Source organism: Chiloscyllium punctatum, chromosome 39 (assembly GCF_047496795.1).
Source record: "Chiloscyllium punctatum isolate Juve2018m chromosome 39, sChiPun1.3, whole genome shotgun sequence".
In the NCBI taxonomy this organism is placed as follows: Eukaryota; Metazoa; Chordata; class Chondrichthyes; order Orectolobiformes; family Hemiscylliidae; genus Chiloscyllium; species Chiloscyllium punctatum.
In genome coordinates this window covers 33,227,262-33,244,514 of record NC_092777.1, presented here as the reverse complement: position 1 = coordinate 33,244,514, position 17,253 = coordinate 33,227,262, and the positions used below count along the sequence as shown (strand labels likewise).

General features: G+C 38.9%; 1 protein-coding gene across 3 annotated transcripts in view; it reads left to right on the top strand.

The window, feature by feature from the left end:
• Positions 1-16,021, top strand: part of usp43a (ubiquitin specific peptidase 43a) — a 435,233-nt gene extending 419,212 nt beyond the window's left edge. For all 3 annotated transcript variants that reach the window (XM_072558425.1, XM_072558426.1, XM_072558427.1), the window contains 4 exons: positions 1,138-1,366; positions 10,331-10,489; positions 11,606-11,764; positions 14,230-16,021. In XM_072558425.1, the coding sequence (XP_072414526.1) occupies positions 1,138-1,366; positions 10,331-10,489; positions 11,606-11,764; positions 14,230-15,482 (1,800 nt within the window). In that variant the 3' untranslated portion in view covers positions 15,483-16,021. The remainder of the gene's footprint in view (positions 1-1,137; positions 1,367-10,330; positions 10,490-11,605; positions 11,765-14,229) is intronic.
• The last annotated feature ends 1,232 nt before the right edge of the window (positions 16,022-17,253 follow it).

Genomic DNA, 17,253 nt, shown 5'->3' with positions numbered 1-17,253 from the left:
TCTTTGGCAACTGCATAGAGTGTATGTTATTGTATGGTTATATTTACAGATAGGCTATTTCATACAGTTTCATTTTTAGGAATAGTGAGCTATAAACAATATATCAAAAAATACTGCAACAGTATTCCTAATTCAGCCTACCTCAGTGCATAGATAGGGCCTTATCCCTGTATTTCCCTGTATTGAGTTAAAATTGTGTTTCGTGATTGTAGCGATGTATCTTACAGTATTATGAAGTTCTTTTGTTGTTTTAGCAAAACTACCATTCATTTCATTTAAACTAGTTACAAACATTTACACACAGTTACACTTCAAACAGATTTGTTTATAATAACAATTCTGTGTTTTTGTATTGGATGTTTAATGGGTTTAAATTTAATGACATTTAATCAGTTGGGGAATTGAGATATATGGGAAAAAGGTAGGAAAGTGAAGTTGAGGATTATAGACCAGCAATCGTCTTATTAAATTGCGAAGTAAACTTGATGGAATGACTGGCCTGCTCTGCTGCTATGTATTATGGTTTTACGGAACTGATATAAAGATCAAACATCAAGGTATCGACTTGAATTCTCTGTAAGTACTTTTTTTTTGGATTAGGAGAGAACGTGCTTCCTAACAGGGCTGTGGGTGTACATATACCATGTGGACTGCAGAGGTCCAAGAAGGCAACTTGCCACCACCTTCACAAGGGCAACGAGAGAGGGAATTAATGTTTCCCTAGCCAGCAGTGTCCACATTTGTGAATGAATGTTAAACAGGTCATTGTTAATGCTCTTGATGGAATTGGTCAGAGGTGTTTTTCTTTGGTGTCATAAGCATTTCACACACACAGAGAAAGCACAATTAATTACACACCCTGTACTGACATTTAAAGGGTTGAGGAGCTAGTAATGCAATTATTGTTTGCGAAGTTGCCGACACTTGTAATTCTGTTCACTTTGCAAGAGATTTAATTGGTCAGCCTCATGTGAATAGACTCTTTCCCTTTCACTCTGTGAATTGTAAGCACTAAAAAGATGATGAAAATCAGTAACCTGCGTACAAAATTATGCTAATACCTAATTTTTCATTTTTAGGGATTTTAGCACATTACAGAAGCCATTGAAAGTTAATGTGTGACAATTAAATTTTCAGATGGGAGAGAGAAGAACTAAGCTCTCTACTCTGGTAAAATTCCCACTAAGTGGCCTCGATATGACACCTCATGTAGCAAAACGAACTCAGAACACCAAGAATTTTTTATCCCACTGGTCACCATGGCGGAGACCACGTTTTCCTTCAGGAAGTAATCATGAAAACTACTTGTATGATTTGTATGCCGTGTGCAATCACCATGGGAGCATGCAAGGAGGTCACTATACAGGTAGGCCAGCAACCCCTCGGTACACTTATGACAGTCAATATTATTCCATTTACACACCTGTAAAGCATGTAATCTTATTGTTTATCTTTCCATATCATGTTAGTAATTCAGAACAATCTCAAAATCTTGTGTACTTGGCTAGTTTCTGAAATATGTAAGTGTATTTCAATGTTCAGCTTTCCTGACTTGTCAATTCTGAATTGCCTTAGCCTCAGTTAATCAGCAGTAACATTTTGTGACCTGGAGAGGACTAAGCTTCTGCATTCACTTCTATACCTGCAAGCCAGAATATCATTTAATTCACAGCAACATCCCTACAGAAGACCCATTGATAATGCCCAACAACATTGGGTACATTACACCTTCTATATAACTTTGTCCTGTGCCACACTTCATTCGAACTTGCAGAAAAGCTCATTATTTTGCAATTAACATTTATTATCATTCAGAATAGCCCACATTATAACTGTCCTCAATATGCATTCTAAGCAAAAGAACACATCTTAAGTATAATCACTAGTTTTATAGTGAGCAGCCATTACAAGAAGTCTTCACTATATAGACATTTGATTTCTTAGAACTTCTGGTGTTCCCCAATGTTTTATTATCATGTGGACGCTGATAATACTTGAAGCCACAACTGATGGTGTTGCATTTAATTGGTCATGCTATAATTTCTGTTAAAATAGCCATTGAATTTGACTGTAATTACCGGTGTGTTGGAGCAACAATTGCAGCAGTAAAACTCTGATCCCAAAACACAATTTCCTTATAATGTCTGCACAGATTGGCGACAGTGAGTCGATAAAGTAATTAATAATTAATTAAGTAACTGTACTGCATCAATTCACAATTTGATATTAAATGCATTTTCAATCCATGGACTATAGTTTCTGCAGAATAGCCAGCAATTAATTACACGCTGTCAACTCTCCGAATAATATTGCTCATGATTTGTCAGAAATTTTGTGAGAAAGCAGCATTAGGCTGAGAAGGATTAACCGAAGCACTGGTTAATCTGTATTTGAAGCAGTCCTCGAACTGTAGAACACTGCGGAAAGAGCCTGGGATCTACCAGTAAATGGAATGCGATCACATAATCCAGTAGGAAGGCCATGATTCTCAAGTTCCCACCACACTGGAGGGAGATACAAGGCGCACTGGGGTTGATTCACAGATGGATCTAGGGATTGCAGATATTCAAAAGAGTAGCTTCAGCATCACTAGGATAACTCTGGAATTGGAGAGGACTGGTTCTCAGTGGAAGGGGATTGTGAGCAGTGTGGGGAACCCAAACATTTGGGAATGATATGAAAATTTCTGGGCAGTAATCCAGAAATCCAGTAGGATTGAGAAAGGGGTTTGTGACCAGTGTGGTGGTCTTTTTTTTAAGAGGGTGCATTCTGCAACTTGATATTATTGACAGAACAGTGTCGAGCTGTCTTATGAAATGGAACCAATGAGAAGGGACCTAAATTTTATTGGATGTTTCAAGGTCTAATCCAGTTCTTTTCCCTCATTTTTTTATTATTGCCAAACTGTGTACAAAAAAGTAACTAATTAATTCGTTCAAGCTTCAAAGTTTTATTTACATTCTCTGGTCCTCTGATTAAAATATGTTTACACTGTGAAGAACTTTGAAGAAGCAATTTATTTAATATTGTGTGAATGTACTGTTTACAGTTTCTATTACTTTTCCACAATACATTGTACTCTAAACACAAATGAAATGTTCGGTAAAATATTTTTATGAGTGTAACTAAAACAGTAAAATTCAACATGGTTTTTGTCTTTTAGCTGATGGAATACAGGGCATGTTAATACAAAATAATATTTTTTGTACGTTTTGTTTGTTTGATATTGATAAAGAACAAAGAAAATTTACAACCCAGGGACAGACCCTTCGGCCCTCCAAGCCTGAGCCGATCCAAATCTACTGTCTAAACCTATCATCCAATTCCTAAGCATCTGTATCCCTCTGCTCCCCACCTACTCATGCATCTGTCCAGATGCACCTTAAATGAATCTACCGTGCCTACCTCTACTGGCAATGCGTTCCAGGCACCTACCACCCTCTGTGTAAAGTACTTGCATCGTCTATCCCCCTTAAATTTTTCACTTCTCACCTTGAATGCATGACCTCTTGTTATTGAATCCCTCACCCTGGGAAAAAGCTTATCTCAAACTACCCTGTCTATACCATTCATGATTTTGTAGACCTCAATCAGGTCCCCCCTCAATCTCCTTTTTTCTAATGAAAGCAATCCTAACCTACTCAACCTCTCTTCATAGCTAGCACCTTCCATACCAGGCAACATTCTCATAAACCTTCTCTGCACCCTCTCCAAAGCGTCCACATCCTTTTGGTAATGTGGCAACCAAACTGTACATGGTATTCTAAATGCGGCCGAACCAATGTCTTGTACAATTTTAACATGACCTGACAGCTCTAATACTCAATACCTCGTCCGATGAAGCAAGCAAACCATATGCCTTCTTGGCCACTCTATCCACCTGTGCTGCCACCTTCAGGGTACAATGGACCTGAACTCCCAGATCTCTCTGCTCATCCACTTTTCCCAAGGCTCTTCTGTTTACAGTATATTGTAGCTGATAGTGTTGGACTGATCACAACGAAAAGATCCCAAGTCTGTAAAAAGGTCTCCTGAAGTGTAGTGGTAGCATCCATGCCCCTAGACCGTGAGGCTGGGTTCAAGACCCACCTGCAGCATGATTTGTATTAACATCTCTGAACGGTTGATTAGAAAAATAGGTTACAGGAAATTTTAATGGGAATTGCTGACTAACTTGTAAGGAAAGCAAAGTGGCAAAATGAGCTTGCAACAATGTAATTTATCAGCATACACATGAAACATACCTTTACTTATCATTCTATTCATCCATTAAAAATAGTGCCTTAAATATGGAAGGAGGTATAATATTTCAGCTAAAGGCTACCCCTTTACAAGATAAATCTTTACAAGATATTTTTGATATCTGCCCCATTACAGATCAAATTTCATCATTGATGGTTTCCAACTGATCATTTTATGTTAAGGCCTCTTTCTTATGAATGGAGTGATCAATAAATTGACCTGTTGTTTCACAAAATTTGACAGAGTTACCCCCTCCTTATAAGAAAATGCTTTTTTGTTTTCAGATTATTTAGAATTATTATCTGTTAAAATGTCCTCAATTGATACAAAATGTTGCACATATTACTTATTGAATTTTGCATTTCTGGTTCTATAATCTGTTTGTCCTCCCCTGTTTTAACTTTGCTTGGTAGCATAGTGGCTCAGTGGTTAGCACTGCTGCCTTACTGCACCAGAGGCCTGGGTTTGATTCCACTCTTGGGCAACTATCTGTGTGGGGTTTGCACATTCTCCCTGTGCCTGCATGGGTTTCCTAAGTGTACTCCAATTTCCCCCCACAGTCCAAAGATGCACAAGTTAGGTCCATAGTATCCAGGGATCTGTAGGCAAGTTGGATTAGCCATTGGAAATACCGGTTTGTAGGCGGGTAGGTCTGGGTGCAATGCTCTTCAGAGGGAACATTGTGAACTTGATGGGCCGAATGGTCTGCTTCCACACTATAGGGATTCTATGATTCATGTGAAGTCATTAAAATAAACTTTTGTCCTATTTTGGTTTCCATGTAAAGTAGATTTTTTTTTTCAAAGTGGTTGTTTGATTTCTCTGATTTATTTAGCTCAAAACAGTGAAGCGACAGGCAGTTTCAATTAGTTCCGCTCCTTTTCCTTTTACCAGTTGTTCACAGGAGAATGAGAACAGTTGTGATTGTACATTAATAACATTGTAGAAATGTCACTGGACGTGAATTAGAGAATTAGTCTGTACAGTGATGTGTGGTGGGCACTGACCTTGTATCTCTGGACTCTGAACTAGCATCAGTGTCAGGTAATAACGCTTGCCCCCTCTTGCACCTGGAGAATCCCATTTTAGGTGGTATGCGATGGGTGAATCATAAATCCAGTTACTGACGTGTTGTGTACATCAAGTCACAGCACAGAACCATTTTGTCCAAAATATGATAAATATAGAGAAAATTGAACATGAGGAATTCACAATATACATACAAGGTTGAAAAGCAACATTGTTATGTATCCGATCTTCCATTTAAGTATGGAGTTTTTTACAAGATGATGTCTGGATCCCTTTTTACTTCAACTAAGTCAGATGATTTGAGCGTATAGTATATGGTAGCACAATCTGTTGCTTAAGCACTTAAGCATCCTAAACGTGATCACAACCAAATTGAAATATTAAATGAAAACCAATCAAAGCACAAAATTGAAGGTGCTTGAACTTTTCGTAAAATATTAAAACTTCGCAAAATCATGTTGAACTATTGTTAGGGTTATAATAGAAACAGGAAATTACCAGATCACTTGTAGAGGAAACAGTTGTTTACTTGTTGCCCTACTCAACCTACACCCCAATGAACCACACCTCTTCATAAATGTTTTTTTTAATCTGCATAACACATTGCGGCATTGTATTTGCTTGTTTTTCATTAACTCTCAACTGGATTGTTTTCACTGCATTTAGTATCAGTTAACAATCAGGGAACAATCATTAATTGGGTACAGTGGTGATGTGATTTTTGACTTATACACAGGAGAAACAAATAACAAAATTAATAATAACTTCTTTACCTTGCGGGTTCAATTAGTTGGATGGGTTGTTTATAATGCAGAGCAATGCATGGGTTCAATTCCCGCACTGAATGAGTTTACCAATATGAGAATCTTCACATTTTGGATATGAAACCACGCCTGCACTTTTACGATGCCTGGACTCAATGTCCTCAGCAGAAAGAGAATGTACGACCAATCTGTATTTCCAGGGCCATTTTGGCAGAATGTGAGTATTGCTGGCAGTACCAACATTTATTGACCATTACTACCTGCCCTTGAGAAGGTGGTGATGAACTGCCTCCTTGAACTGCTGCAGTAGGTACATCTAGACTGTTGTTAGGGATGTACCTCCATGTTTAGATGTCCAAACCACTTCTGCCAGCTACTTAGAGAAGGTTAGTGTCTAAATGGATATGGAGTAGATGGGTGATGGAATAGGTTTGCATATGGCTGACCAGGTAGGATGTCAGGCAAGTGGTTAGGGAACAAGTAAGTGAATGAGGTGGTAGAGTGCCAATCAGGGGAGACGAGGCCTAGCAGTATTATCACTGTACTGTTAATCCAGAGACCCAGGCAATGTTCTGGGGACCTGGCTTCAAAACCCACCATGGCAGATGGTGGAATTTGAATTCAATAAGTATCTGGAATTAAGAATCTAATGACTAATGTAAATCCATTGTCAATTGTTGTAAAAACCCAACTGGTTCACTAGCATCCTTTAAGGAAGGAAGTCTGCCATCCTTACCTGGTCTGGCCTACATGTGACTCCAGACCCACAACAATGTGGTTGACTCTCAACTGCCCTCTGGGCAATTAGTGATGGGCAATAAATGCTGCCTAGCCAGCGACGTCCTCATCCTGTTACAGAGTAAAGTATAAAAAAGGGTGAGCAGTACATCCCAGAAATAATTGTAAATCAAGAGGTGAAAGGAAGGGAGGAACTTACAAAATTACAATCATCAGAGAATAGGCACTGAGAAAATTATTAGAAATAAAGGCTGACAAGTCCCCAAATCAAGATGAACTCCATCCTCAGATCTTAAAAGAAGTGGCTGCTGAGATAGATAAAGGGTTGGTTACAAATTTCTAAAATTACTGAGATTAGATTCTGGAATGGTCCTATCAGCTTAGAAAATAGCCAAAGTAAATTGTGTATTCTAGAAAGGAGAGGGACAAAAAGCAGGAAATTACAGGCAGTTCAGCTGTCATAAGTAACATGCTGGAATCTATTATTAGGGAGGCCTTAGTAGGATAGATTGATTATCTAACAGTGTAAGCATAAATGGTTCATTTTGAATTGGCGACCATAATTGGTGGTACAGTGGACAGTGAAGAAGGTCATCTAAGATTACAAAGGGATCTTGATCAATTGGGCCAATGAACTAATGAGTAGCAGAGTTTCATTTAGAACGTATTATATTTTAGTAAAACGAACAAGGGCAGGACTTATACAGTTAATAGTAAGACCCTGAGTAATGTAGTCAAGAGATTGAGAAGTTCAAGTGCATGGTTCGTTGAAAGTTGCACCACAGGTAGACAAGGTGGTGAAGACAGCATTTAGCACGCTTGCCTTCATTGCTCAAATCTTTGAGTAAAGGAGTTGGGACATATGTTGGGGTTATACAGGATGTTAATGATACTACATTTAGGGTACGGTGTATAATTCTGGTTGCCCTGCTAAAGAAAGGATATTATTAAATTGGAAAGACTTCAGAAAAGATTTACAAGGAAGTTGCCAGGACAGGCGGGTTTGAGCTATAAGGAGAGGCTGAATAGGCTGGGACTTTTTTCATTGAAGGTTGAAGGGTGACCTTTATAGATGTTTATAAAATCATGAGGGCATAGATAAGAAGAGTAGCAAAGGTCTTTTCCCTAGAGTAGGGGAGTTCAAAATTAGAGGGTGTATTTTTAAGGTGAGAGGAGAAAGATTTAAAGAGACTGGGGGGCACCTTTTCTCACACAGAGGTTGGTTCGGATGTGGAATGAACTGCCAGCGGAAGCGGTAGTTGCAGCTATAATTACAACATTTAAAAGATATTTGGTACATGAACAGGAAAGGTTTAGATGGATATGGGCCAAACACAGGCAGTTGGGACTAGTTTAGTCTGGGAAACGTGGTCGGTGTGGATGAGTTGGATGGAAGGCTCTGTATTTGTGCTGGATGATTCCACGACTCTAAGACATAACCAGTGGGGTGAAACAAAAATCAGTTAATTATAATCTCTATTAATGACTGGATGAAGGCATGGCTGTTCAGTTTGTAAATTTGCTATTGACACAAGAGAGATAGGAGAGTACTTTGTGAAGGGGACATGAGGAGATGCAAAGAGATATAAATACATAAAGTGAGTGGGCCAGAAGAGGCAGATGGAGTAAAATATAACTAAATATAAACTTGCCTGCTTTGACAGAAGAACAGGAAAGCAGTGTTTTGTCTAAATGGAGACAAAATACTGAACTCTGTGATCCAGAGCAGGATTGTTCTAGATGATCTGGTACTGAAGCACAAGAAATTAGTTTGCAGCTGCAGCATATGATTAAGAAAGTAAATGGAATTTTATTATTTGCAAGGGAAATACAGTAAAAAAAAAAGTTGATACAGTTGGACAGGATATTGGTGAAAATAGAATAAGGAGCAGGTCAGTTGGCCTTTCGAGGCTGTTCCACTGTTCAGTAAAATATCAGCTGATCAGGGTGTGGTTTCAGCTCCACTTTCCACTTCTGTCTGCACCATGTCATCCTTGCCTCCCTGTCTATCAAAAATCTACCTAATTCAACCTTGAATAAATTTAACACCCAGCTTTCACGCTTTTCAAGAAAAGAGAATTTCATGGAGTGACAATATGCTGAAAGAAGAAAAATTCTCCTCCTCTCTCGAAAAAAGGAGGCCTCTTCTTGAACTGTGGCCTGTAATTTTAGTTTTTCCCACAAGAGAAACAGTCCTTCTGATATCTGCCCTATCCAGTCTCTTCAGGATCTTGTATATTTCAATAAAACAAAATCTCATCCTTGTAATTTCCAATGGATTAAGGCCACTCACATTCACCCTTTCTTAAGAAAAGCCTTTCAGCTCAGGAACAAGTCATGATGATGACCACATCTGTGTACATTTTTGGTCTCCTTATTTAAGAAAGAGTGTAATTGCATTAGAATCAGTTCAGAGAAATTTCACTCAACCAGTTCCTGGAATGAAGGGCAGACTCACAAATAGCAAGCAGACAGAATAAATCTTTACCCTTTACACATTAAGAAGACTGAGAGTTGACCTTATTAAAACATATTGGTGGGCCATAATAGAGAGATTGCTGACAGGACATTACCCCTTGGTGAAAGAGACTACAAGTAGGATACACAGTTTAAAAATAAGGGTCTTCCATCCATCACAATGGAGGTGACAAGAATGCTTTCTCTCATAAGATGTTGAATCTGTGGAATTCTATTCTCTAGAGAATGGTGGAGGCAGGACCATTGAATAGGTTTAAGGCTGAGTACTGTGCCTAGGGTAAAGATTCATTCTGTCTGCTTAAATTCTTGACTATCAAGGAAGTGAAAGAGTATAGTGAGTAGACAGGACAGTTGAGGCCACCATCAGACCTGCCATGATTTTTAAAAAATGACAGAGCTGGTTTTACTGTATTGTTATAAAAGTTCAAATGATTTGCTAATGTCCATGAAGTGCTATATTTTCTACCTTAGCTGAATTGGACTTTGAAACTACATCAATGGGCTTGACTCTCAACTGAGCTCTGAAATAGCCTAGTCAGTCACTGACTGGTGGCTTTCCACCTCCTTCCAGAGGGCAAATATGGATCGGTTGTGACACCTACATCCATGACTGTAGTTTTAAAACAAAAGGTCCAAGCTGGAATCAATCCCACAAGTTTGGAATTGACTCAGAAAACAGGATGGGTTCAGGTGACCTTAAGAGTGGTACCCCTCCTCCCAAGAGGACATTATTTTGTTTAATACATTAGGAAATAGCAAGCACTCCAAACGCATTCTAAAAGATATATTTGCATAGCTGCTACAAAATATTTAAAGTTATTTTATGAAATATGCAAAATATTTATGTCCACTAACATTTAAGCCCAACCTGTGTCATTCTTCTATCAACGTAACAGGGCCTCAGACGTAAATGCCTTTACTTTCAAGATATATGGCTCATAGAATTCAACTAGTTTTGAAAGAATGGGTTGTTTCAATGAGTCGACAGTATACTGGGATCTTGTGGAAATTAATGAAGAAGTGCTGAAAACTGCAGCTCTTTTATTCTGGTTGATTGATTTTACTTTTTGTTTTATCAGCGTACTGCAGAAACTCTGTGGATGGGCAGTGGTATGATTATGATGACAGTAACGCAGAGCTGATTCCAGAAGAAGAGGTTTGTACTCGTGGAGCCTACATACTCTTTTACCAAAAAAGGAACACCATTCCCCCTTGGTCAGCCAACAGTTCCGTGGCAGGTATGTGGAACGTAGCAGCTGCAGTTCATTGCTATAATAGTGTGTGATTCACTTGTCAGCCTTATAGGTCCTACATATTTCAGTAAGGTGACTGTACAAAGGTTGAGTAGACTTGACAGGGTAGATGCTGATAGGATGCTTCCTCTTAAAGCAGAATTGAAATCTAGGGGTGCGGTTTCAAAACAAGGGATGTCCAATATAAGACAGAGTTGAGGAAGAAGTTTTCTTCTCTGAGAGTCATTCAAAAAGCAATAGAGGCGGGGTCATTGAATATATTCAAAGCTAAGTTGAATTTTTAATCCACAGGTAGTCATGGATACCAGGAGGCAGGCAGGGAAGGATAATTAAAGGCCCTGGCTCTGAAACCCCACTAAATGCCAGCAACAATTCCCACTAACTCCCCTGATGTGGCTTCCTGCCTCATGTTCCTGCGCTTGCCTGCTAGACATTGTGTCAATTTGGCCAGCTGTTGTGTGGAGACCTGCAACATTTTATTTAAACAGGCGTCTGCCGTTAAGACCCTATGGATGTTTGGGCCTCAGGTCTGGCTGAATCCTTTAACCTCTTGCTCACTTCTCCTTCCTCACTGGGGCTGTAGAATTTGTTGCAGCTTTCTGATGATGTGTTACCTGATGAGAGTGGCTTGTTCAGTACACCTTTGAATGTAACATGAATAATACTCTGGTAGATTTAACATTTTTTTTTAAAAATCAGTCATGCAAATAGAAACTGAATGGGACTTCGGCCTTGGCCTTTATCCAAGTTGGTACTGCTGGAAACGGGAGGTCGTGTCAGAAAACCAAGTGAAAACTTTGATGATACATATAAAAAGTTTAATTTCTCACAGCCGCAACAACTAATTTTTTTTTAAATAAACTTCGACAAAAGTGTTCCATGAAGTTTAAGGAAAGAAAACACTAACAAAAATGCACTTGGGACCTGATGATGGCCTGCAACTGAGTTAATTGTTCAGTTCAGACAATATGAGCACTGATTTTTGTGATCCCCTCAGTGGTCTTGTATGGTAGCAGATGTGAAATACTGTAAGACTGTAACAATCGATTATAATCCAATAAAGTGTGGATTTTATGGGTTTCTTTGTTTTTTTTGTTGCAGGATCCACAAGCTCGTCTGTCTCTGATCATTGGCTTAACCGGCTCACCGGCGACAGTAAACGAGGGAGCCTGGTATCCCGTGCATCCACTAACTGTACATCTCTCCCTTCATCTCCTGACTCTCCCGTCTTCCCAGATAATCCAATAAAGGATAAAAATGGTACAGGTTATTTTAAAAAAAACTTTTGAGCGTAACCGGTTTCTTAAGAGTTCATGTATTTAGACCTGATTAACACCATGAGAAATAGGTTCTGGTTAATTTGAAATGATCTGAAAGCCACTGTGTACAGAGAGGAACACAGCTGCTGAATGTCTGGTTTCCACACCTGTTTATTTGCTGATCTGTTTTGTTTAGTTCCTAACAAAGCTTTACAATACTGCATTGTGTCTCGATGTTTTCTAATCAGCCTGTTAATACATACCTCCAGATCAAGTAAGACTTGAAACTAACCCTCCTGTTTCAGAGTTTGTACCACAAGAACCGTCATTGCATTGGGTCCGAATTATAATACACAGTGAAGTTTTGCTATGAACATTTAAATCTGCTTTCGAATGACACTTATTACAACACAGCCTCTTTTCTATCACTGAGAACTTTTGATGCACTAAATGCAAAACTATTAAACTGCAATTTTGACTCAAACTGTGTAAAGTGAGATTGTGCTTGTGGAATTTCTTCAAAGTTCTGATCACCTCAAAAGATGCAAATCCCAATACAGTTTTGACCAAACAAATTGAGCAAAAGTCCTATTGCTAGATTATTTCATCGTTTCATATAACAAGGGCACCAAGTTGCCATTGAAGTTTGATTATGACCCAGTGGTTAGATTTTTCCCTCCCCCACTGGCCATTGCAAAGGTAGGGGGAGGGGGGCTTGTTTCGGTCAACAGCAGCATACTCTGTGCTTACCTGCCTGTGCATGCCTCCATTGCAGTGATACCACAGGCAGGGGTATCTGGGTCAGTGGCTTGCCTGATGTTGGGCCAGTTGAGACCCTTAAATGGGCAATTAGTTTTCACTTAAAGCCCTCCCTCCACTGCTGCCAGGATTTAACCAGCAGCAGGCTTGATCCAGTGACCCAGACAGTAGGTTTCACTGTGCAGGCCATTGTCCTACTGGCCCTTCCTTAACAGAGCTATTGATGGCTCCCCAAGGTTTTAATTCACCCAAAATGCCCCCTTCACATTATCCTTGCAAACCCCAGCCTCCACCTCCTTCACTTGACACCCAGCAAGACCCCTAAACACAGGTCCATCAGGTACTGATCCAATGCCACACACCTTTATCCTGAAATGCTGGACAGCTGTTAACCTCCCTAGAGCTGGCAGACCTCTGAGGTGGGACTTCCTCATCCTTGGAAGACAAATTATCTCCTTCATCCTACTAATAAGGACAGCAGTACCTCCAACACCTGTCACCACCTCCAACAATCCTCCACCTCCTGTAACTCAGTGCATGGCGTACTTTTTAACCCTGTGGATATCTAAGTTGATGGGACCGCCCATTCTGTTTAAAGTACAAATGACTGAAGCATATGGTCAGAGGTTTGACAATAGCTATGCGAGATAAAAATGGGAAAAACACAAAAAAGAGGTGCAAACATTATGTGATCTAGGATAATACAAATAAGGTTTTCTGCATTTCCTTTCCCCTATATGTTAACAGAGTCTGGGGGAAGATTTGCCATTGCCACTTGCTGTAACTGAGTTAATAACTGAGTTAATAACTCAGTAATATGGTGGTTTTAAAGACGTGAATTCCTGAACCAATGTTATTGGAGATCAGTGCCTCAGAGGTCAGTGTTTTCCTCCTTGAGATTGTGATTTTCACTTAGCCATAGGAGGTGTGCTTGGCTTTTTTTTAATTCATTCACTGGATGTGGGTGTCACTGGCTAGGCCAGCATTTATTGCCCATCCTAGAGGTCAGTTAAGAGGCAACCACATTGCTGTGGGTCTGGAGACACATGTAGGCTATATCAGATAAAGACAGCATATCCTTCCCTAAAGGATATTAGTGAACCAGATGGATTTTTCCAACACTTGACAAAGGATTCATGGTCATCATTAGACCTTTAATTCCAGATATTTTGAATTCAACATACACCATCTGACGTGGTGGGATTCAAACCCAGCATTTAAGTTGGTTAGCTCAAGTAGTTGGAAACATTTTTGATGTGCTAAATTTGAAACAGTTAACTGCAATGTGTACTGAAACTAAGCAAAGTTGCCTATTAAATCTTTTCAAAGCTTTGTTTGCTTCAAAAATGCAAATCAAAAATTCAGTTTTGATCAAACATAACAATTCATTGACTAGATGATGCAGAACAAAGCCAACAGCATGGGTTCGATCTCTATATCAGAAGTGCTTGTTCATAGAGTTCTGCATTCTCACCTTACTCCATACTTGCAGAGTTGCTTCTCATGAGCTGTGCACAACCAATTGTCTCTGTCTCAAATGAAGAGGGATGCCTATAGACCTTTGTGGACCATGGCTCCATACCATTTAGTATTTGTAGATAAATAGTAGATTAACCTATTAGATTTTAATGGCACTCAATGGGAGAAAGAATGTTATTAAAAATGCTGCATAATGTTCTGTAACTGAATTTCTGTTCATTTTCCTAGGTGGCTTTGAAATACGACCATTTGTGCGTGGTATTCAAGGACGAAGTATTAGTATGAAAGGGTCATCTGCCTCATCTGTACCTAAAGAGACAATTGGAAAAAATGCAGCATTACGTTGGTCGCTGGGTGCTAAAGACAGACCACAATCAATCCCTGGTGCACTGGTTGAATATTTGGAGTCTGGTCGTAGACCCAAGTGCACAAAGGAGTCCATTGTACCAATCATGACAGGCAGCACAGACCCTGACTCTCTGCCACCAACAGATAAATCAAAGCAGTCAAATTCAGATTGCCATGCTGACTGCAAAAAACAGACAGGGAAAGGTTCAACTGTAAACCAAAGCATGGCTTTTGCAGGAAATAGGATTGGGGATGCAAGTGTTGAGAGAATGTATGATTCTTTAAAAAGCCTCCGTACTACCCATCATAAAGAGAATTCTGTAGACGAAAAGTCAAATACATTGAAGAGAAATGGAAAGCAAAGAGGAAGCGGAGGTACTTTTCAGAGAAAATCGTCTAAAACAGCAACGGACAAATCAGAAGTTGTACTCATAAAAGCAGAAGAACCCATACATCAAAGAGATGACAGAACATGTACTAATACTGGTGGACTGAGTATTGGCTCAATGAGCAGCTTGGCTCTAAGTGACACTTTGAAGAGAAAGAAAGGACACCATGGTAGCAAGAAGCTTGAAAAGTCACTCTCCTTGAGGAGCAGTGATCTTGAACCAATGTCATCACCAAACCTTCGAGAAGCAGATAAAGGTAGCAAAGCAGAAGAAACAAAAGTCAATGAAAGAAAGTTTGCATTTCTGAGGACAAACTTTTTGAAAAAGGACTCTAAAAGGCAAAGTGAATTGGAGAAATCTTGGGCTGCCAAAAATGTCAATGTGCTATCAAGTATATCTCTCTCCAATGGGGCTTTGAATGGTAAGCACAAAGAGGAGTCTCTAAGCGAGAGCAGGGAACAACTTGGAGTGAATAGAACCAAAAACTGTGCTAAAAACAGGCAGGAATTAAATAATGGCAGGATTAACATATCAGGGGAAGAGATTAGACGATCACAGAGTTCATCCAACATAATGATCAAGGAGGAATTGACTTTGAAGAGATCAAGTTCACTTCAGAAGACTGGACTAAACTCTCAACAGGCTCGAAGCATAAATGTAGAAAAATATGGTACATTGCAGAGGATGAAATACAGCACTTCCTCTCTTGGAAGGAAAAAACCTGTGCCTGAATCAAGTTTTTAAAGGTATTACAACTGTGGATGGATTGGACACAATGAAGTAATTGTAGTTTTATAATTAGGTGCACTATTTTTTCTGTTAACTGTTTTGCATTCTTCAATGAATAGCCAATATTTGTAAATAATGTTTGAAATTTTACAGATATCTAAGGACAAACATCAGATATATAGATTTGCTATCTTTGTGAGCTCATAATTTTCCTTTTAAAAATAATTGGCTCAATTTAATTGGTATGCAATAAGATTTTAAAGTGAGTGAATTCCTAAAATATTAAAAAATCTATATCCATCTCATATTACTGAATTTTAATCACTGCTTTGTTATAAAAGATACTTTTGTAAAACAAAAATTTGAATTTGTAATGTCTTCATGTTTTAATGGTGTAACCAAAAATGTTCATAGTTACAGGAGACATTGTACATTTTATGGCTGCTTAAAATCAAATGTCAGCTGTCAACATTTGTTCTGTACTGAATGATCATTTATGTAAGGAAACATGGCACAAAATTTCATAATGATTAAAAACACTTTTGGACACATTCCATACCAGAATGCATTTTTGTTCAGAAATTGAAGCCAACCAGCTTAAGTGCTCAGGACAATTTTTTTTTGTTCTCTCCAGTTTAGCGTGTTTTTTTTCCTGAAGCTCATGGCTAATTAAAAGAGCAACAGTTCCATGAAGCTAGACTATCTTCTGATATCTTTTTCCAGTTTAAGTTGGGGCCACATAATTCATAACCTGCCATCATGACGTGATCTTTGCAGTTTAAGAAGGACAGATTCTCTAAACTTTAATAAAGTGATTACATGGTGATTCAGTAGCTGGTGATTCAGTCTGCTGCCTCCTTGGTTCCATATGGGATATTTGAATCATCAGTGATTACAGAGTTCCCAATGTTAACTCGAAAGGGATGTAAATGCTGCTTAGATTTTGCTCAAGATTAGAGTGGTGCTGGAACACACAGCAGGCCAGGCAGCATCCGAGGAGCAGGAAAAATCAACGTTTCAGCCAAAAGCCCTTCATCAGGAATCCTGCTCCTTGGATGCTGCCTAATGTGCTGTGCTTTTCCAGCACCATTCTAATCTTGACTCTAATCTCCAGCATTAGCAGTACCCACTTCTGCCCCATTTCGATTTTGCTGCTGAACCCAGTCATCAATGGTAGGGGAAACTCTTTGGCTTTGAAAATTATATTATGTTTTGTCATTTAAGAGTGCCAGTGACATGAATAGCAACAATGCATCCTTCAGCATCCCTTTGTGATTTGACATGTAAAAGCATGATCAATGTTGAACGGTTCAAGTCCATGATACAGCCATGTTAATCTTAACAAACCTGGAATAACGAGCAAGAAAATGCATTTGAAACCAATGTATCCAGCACCGTTTACACCTCCAGGACAGATAATTGAAGAAGGAAGGCATAGAACATACAGCAAATCAACTAAAGTCTGAATAATTAGAAAAAAATTGAATAAGGTAAACTAATTAGAAATAAAGTTAAAGTGAACATAAAATAGTAAAAAGACAGAAGGAAGTGTTTTGGTGCATTATACCAATGCCAAATCTATGAAACATTTAACCAGTTGATCTAGTACGCTGAGTTAGTTAGAACTTTTTAATTTTACTTATTATCAAACAGAATATCAACCAGCAGAGATACTGGAACTCTTCCTACCATTATACTGATCCACCAAATTAAATATTGTACTCAAATATTAATTATTGATGTATTTAAGAGGCACACAAGACCAGGAAGTTCCAACCAATTCAAT